At 32.0% G+C, this 5822-nt stretch overlaps 1 protein-coding gene across 2 annotated transcripts; it reads left to right on the plus strand.

Annotated features, from left to right (window-relative positions):
* Positions 1-1206: 1206 nt before the first annotated feature.
* On the plus strand, positions 1207-3274 carry LOC123709266 (UDP-glucosyltransferase 2-like). Of its 2 annotated transcripts, XM_045660446.1 has the most exons (5): positions 1207-1425; positions 1665-1884; positions 2101-2320; positions 2472-2691; positions 2878-3274. In XM_045660446.1, the coding sequence occupies exons 2-5, from the start codon at positions 1777-1779 to the stop codon at positions 3140-3142; spliced, it is 813 nt and encodes a 270-aa protein (XP_045516402.1). In that variant the 5' UTR covers positions 1207-1425; positions 1665-1776; the 3' UTR covers positions 3143-3274. The 2 variants fall into 2 exon arrangements, with proteins under 2 accessions (XP_045516402.1, XP_045516403.1); XM_045660447.1 differs by lacking the exon at positions 1665-1884.
* The last annotated feature ends 2548 nt before the right edge of the window (positions 3275-5822 follow it).

The following is a 5822-nucleotide window of genomic DNA, read 5'->3' on the forward strand; positions in this document are numbered from 1 at the left end:
GTAAAATGTTTTGATGTCATAAATTGGTACATGAATATGAATAAACTCACTGCATTCGATGATAAATACAATACCAAAGTTTTTTTTTCAATTTTAGGTAACATTTATCACACCTTATCCGCCAAAGGCTCAGAAGAATCTAACAGTCATTGATGTAAGTGATAACAGCAAAGTTCTTGTTGGTAAGTTTGTGTAAATTGAACCCAATAGACATACAAAATCAACCTTCTACATTGCAAACACATAAGTGTCAATAAACCCTATTAAAATTCATACGAACCCCAAGTATTAACGGAACAATCTAGGTAAAGTTATAAACATATTAGGTATAACATGTTATATAAGAGCTTCATGTAAACAAACATATGTCCAATTATTAATTTAAGGTTTTTGATGTGCATTTCTCATGATACGCGCATTCTTCCTAAACAGTAACGACAACGAAGCGGAGCTATAATTGGCCCCTAATTTAAGAATAAGTTTAAATTGACTGAGAACTCGGCACCTTGCCGCAATGATCGTTACTTTTCTGCCTAATATCACTAAAACATAATCTAAAACATAGTGGCGACTGACAAATATCACCTAGCAATGCTTGTGCAACTAATATTATAAAGAGGGAATACATGATTGTTTGTTTGCATTGAATAAAAAAAGCAATAAAAAACCGGAAACTTACACAAAATGACAATATACACACATGAGTGATGTACTATAGTTTTATAGAAAACATCAATATCATAGTAAAAGTCCAAGATACCAAATGTTAATATTTAAACATATTAAAGATGCAAAGATACTAAAGATTAATCTCTAAAGTAATCCAAACGAGTTAAATAATATTAAAAATTCGTAAGAAGAAATTTATTTACTCTATACGAGTCGCGCATTATAGAGTTTCTATTAAAGCTTTTCTATATAGGTTAATATGATTGACATAAGTTTTACGATAGGTGGGGTGTTGAATATTCATAACATGATGAAGAAAGATGTTGATCTCCAATCTGCATATATGTTGATGGATATTTGTACTGACGTTGGTAAAGCTACCTTAATGAACCCTGCTGTCCAGAAATTACTAAGGGATCGAAGTCAGAAATTTGACCTCATAATAACTGAATGGTTATTCCAGGAATTCCGATTTTTATTAAGCCCTAAAGAAACTTAAATTTAAAATTGCTCTTTCCAATTCCTGCTAATTTTTTAAATATGAATACGTTACTTTAGTTTTGCCGCAGTCTTTGATTGTCCTTACATATGGTTCTCGTCTCTCGAGCCTCATTGGATGGTTTTGAGACTGATTGATGAAATGCCGAATCCTGCTTTTGTATCAGATAGCTCATCGAATAATGCTCCACCCCTGTCTTTCAAAGAGAGAATAGAAGAACTTATTAGCCAATTACACTGACTGTGGTTGTATTATTTGTAAGTATTTTATTTAAAATTCGAATTTGTCATGGAACCATTGATTGCAGAATTTCAATGACAGGCGCTTAGTGTGTTATCTATGTAAATTTACTTTATTTACTATTTACATGTTACTAAGGCGTAAAATCTTTAGGGCACTTTTGTAAGTAAATTAAGGCATCATAGATATTAGTATATTGGTATAAGGAAAACTTCTTAAATTACACTTGCACATTAGAGTGACGACAATATTTCAGATACATTGAACCAAGAGAAAACCAATATTATGAGACTTATCTGGTACCTCATATACGTAACAAGAGTAAACCCGTGCCCTCTCTCAGTGAGTTGAAAATAAATGCATCACTTATGTTGGGCAATTCTCATGTCTCCCTCGGTAGTGCTACCAGGTTGCCACAGAATTATATACCAATTGGAGGATATCACATAGAAAATGATGTGAAACCGCTGCCTAAAGTACGTAGATGTAAAGCAATCAAAGTCATAGGCGTTCAAAATTTAATTTACCTATTGAAGGTAAAACTTAAAGGTATAAAAATAATAATATAAAAGTGGTTTTTTAAAAAGGAAATTCGACACATTCGGCAATAGATTCTTTTTAATAATTTGAAATTGAATATTGCCTTCGTTTTTCTATCTGTGTATACACTTTACTTCAATTCTTTATTCCAGGATCTACAAATGATAATGGATAGTGCAGATCACGGTGTGATATATTTTAGCATGGGGTCTAACTTGAGAAGCGAGGACCTCCCTGAAAGTGTGACAAGAGGAATTCTGGAAGTGTTCGGTGGACTCAAGCAGACTGTCATATGGAAGTTTGAGAAAGATTTACCTAATCGGCCTAAGAATGTTCATATCGTACACTGGGCGCCACAGCAAAGTATTCTGGGTAAAAACTAAAACGTTAAAACAGCTCTTACTAATTTTGGTCACTCGATATTGATAACGTATTTAATGCGCTTTTTATGTGTCATTTACACATAAGCAGGTTTTCTGTAAATCTTGAATAATTTAATATTTATTGAACGAAATTGTTTTAGCGCATCCCAAAATTTTGTTCTTCATTTCTCATGGTGGTCTTCTATCAACGACGGAAGCTGTCCACTTTGCAGTTCCTATGATCTGTATACCTGCTATGGTGGACCAATTTGCCAATGTGAACAGAGCTGTAAGAAAGGGATTCGCAATTAAAGTAGACCTTTCTTTTACTATGGATAAAGATTTGGAAATAGCCATTCATACAATGTTAAGTAACCCCAAGTAGGTATTACGTTCTTATAATTATGTCTACTTAATTTTTCAAGGCCATAAAAACTATTGTGATGTAAAAAAAAAGGATATTGAAATATTATTTATTCCTTGAATTAATAATGTAAATAAAACAAAAGATGATGAATGGTGATGTATTCACTTGAACCGTAATGTCTAGCAAACTTTTCATTACAGATATACAGTAAAAGCCAAAGAACTATCATTTGTGTACCACCATAGACCTTTACCGCCTGGTGATGAGATCCTGCATTGGGTGGATCACGTAGTAACGACGAATGGTGCGGTACATCTCAGATCTCCTGCACTGGACATGCCCTGGTACCAGAAGTTATACATCGACTTACTTGCTGTTGTCCTAGTATTTTTTACAGCATTAATATTTATCATAAAGAGAGTTTGTTTAGTTTTAGTTAAAGGAAAGAAAACTAAAACAAATTAAATAATGACAACTGTAATACAACATTGGGAATTTGTTTCGTTAAAAAAAACCAGGCGTATACTTATGTACACGCGTTAGAAGTTATACTTCTTTGGCGTAACAAGATAAAAATCTATACTACGTAAAAAAATGTATACCTACTACGTAAAAAAATGTATACTACGTTTGTAGAAAAAACGACACTAACAATAGAAAAAAGGTATTTAATACATTAAAAGTTGTATTATAACGCATTATCTGGTTAAATAAAGTTTATTTAAGTATCAGAGAAAATAATTATACATAATTAAAGAAATTGAAGTTTCACTTAACTTCAGGGTATCGGTATTCTCATCATTTTTCCCTAACGCAACGAAAGAAGTATAACTTAAAAAATTTGGTTTTTTTGTGGAATTGAAAATTTGGTTTGGAAATTAAATTAAAATACTTTAATCTAACTATGGTCTAATTTGTTGTGATTCTTAAGTAGTAATTTAAATATTTTTAAGCCTTTAATCTGAAACGTACAAGATAGCGATACTACTCCCGACATTTTTATGTAGTTATCTTAATATTCCCGCAATCATTATAGAGATCGGGATCGCTGTGTTTGTTTTGGGACTTACTCTTCTACTTTAAAACATTAAAACTGTGTAGCGGTTTATTGGTGCTGCGGCTCTCCTTGGTACCAACACTTGTCCTGACTGAAAAGGAAAAAACATATAAATGATTAAAGAACTTTATTTCTCATTACAAAATTATATTTTATTTACATGAGAAACTTAATATTATCTATATACGAGCGAGATACATATCCCAATTCTAGTCCACTAGATTCACTCTGACATGCATTTTTAATGCCCCCTTGAATCTGTTAAACACGCCAATATTGCGATTTTAGATGGCAACTGATTAAACAGTTGCACACCCTCATACCCAATCGACCTCTTCAAATATTTTGAGCGCGGCTTGGGCAAGATAAGCAAACTCGCTCGACGAGTGTGGCGTGTGGTTGTGTCCTTAATCTTTATAAATGATAAGCCACTATGGAGAGTCATTTAATTTTTTTTGTAATAAAGATACAAGTGCTACAAACATACAGTTGTTTAATAGTAAGAATTTTGGTTTCTTGGTAAATTTCATTAGTCTGTGTTGAAAAATTGTATCTAAATAGTGCTTTTATTAATTTATTTTGTAGTGTTTGTAAGTTTGAAAATATTTTTTTGCATGCTGTACCTCATATTTCAATTAAATATATGAAATGGGCCTTAACTAAACAATTATAAATTAAATGACGTACGGATTGCGGAATATATTTTAATTTGACCAAAATCTGCCTATAAGTAATTTTAGTTTGGTAATTATGTGTGATATATGAATGTTCCACTTTAAATATGTATCTATTGTAAGAACCAGATATTTCTCCCATTTTTTGTTATGTACCTATCTACCTATACGTGCGTCCAGAAATGCGTAGATATACTAATTAGATCCTGATGAAACTTGAAGAAGGAAGAATGATAAATACTCCCTCAGACCTACAGGGAGGATCTTCGGACCCGACAAGAAAGAATTTCAAGAAGAAATATTCAAATTTTGGGCCATTTACAGACCAATGCGATTAATATGACAGTACATTTAGTATATGCCAATATGGACTACAAATTCCCAGCGCCTTGTCGAGCTGAAAACTTGGCGTTTGTTTACAGTGTTGACAGTGAACAAAATGGCGTCGCTCGATTAAGTATTTTGCAAGCGTTTTGGCGGGTTCTTGAATTACAAATCTCAAATTACATTTTAAAAGCCAAAATATTAAACTCAAATACTGAGTGTAAAAAAACTCAATGGAATTAAAAAATAAATTGTCAAATAATATAGTCATTTACTCAACATATAATTACTATTGTTTATATGCGAATACTACATAAACCTATAATAAATATAAACACAAATTATGTAAGTCATTTATATTTATATCTGTTAAATAATTTTTATTTTTATTATTTTTTTAATATTTTCACGATGGCGGCTATTAATATTAAACGATTACTATATAAATTATTTTTTGAAAAAAAAAAAAACATGTGTGCAATTCACACGTGTTAGAAGTGAAACCTTCAAAAACAATGTTTTTATTATTAATAATATGTAAATTGGACGTTTTTCAATGTCTAAAAGTAGGATAAAACTTTTAATTAAAAAAATAACACACCACGCTATCTTACTAAAACGCTGTAATACGCAGCCGCATACAGTGTACAGTAAGCTCACGTAGTTTTCACATGCACTACACACGTTAAATGCTCAAATACAAGCACGTATTAAACAGTGTGCAATATACATACACACTGACATCTGCTCTCTCGCTCTGGCTCACAAATTACAGGCGACTATGCTTAGAAGACGGGAGTGGGGACGCTACGAAGTATGGCACAAAGAGGAGAGACCGATAATATACAAATTGTATGTATATTTCTGTCTCATTCTTTCCCCTGGCTTCATCCTACACATTTTTGTATTTGTGTCTCTTACCTGTCGTTTTTTCGTTGCATCCGGTTTGAAATCACAACGATTCTAAAGAAGTTTCACTTCAAAAACTTGTATTTACAATGAAATATACGTGGGTAAAACTGAAAATGTTTAGAACTGGCCAGTTTGAAACATTGCTAATGAAAATCCTTTTTTTTAATTTCAATTTAGA

Source organism: Pieris brassicae, chromosome 5 (assembly GCF_905147105.1).
Source record: "Pieris brassicae chromosome 5, ilPieBrab1.1, whole genome shotgun sequence".
In the NCBI taxonomy this organism is placed as follows: Eukaryota; Metazoa; Arthropoda; class Insecta; order Lepidoptera; family Pieridae; genus Pieris; species Pieris brassicae.

Bases quoted from the DNA above. Each gene is read 5' to 3' on its own strand.
- LOC123709266 (XM_045660446.1), top strand. From the start codon at position 1,777: ATGTTGGGCAATTCTCATGTCTCCCTCGGTAGTGCTACCAGGTTGCCA. The intron at 1,885-2,100 runs GTACGTAGATGT...TCTTTATTCCAG, and splicing joins ATGTGAAACCGCTGCCTAAA to GATCTACAAATGATAATGGA. The intron at 2,321-2,471 runs GTAAAAACTAAA...AAATTGTTTTAG, and splicing joins GCCACAGCAAAGTATTCTGG to CGCATCCCAAAATTTTGTTC.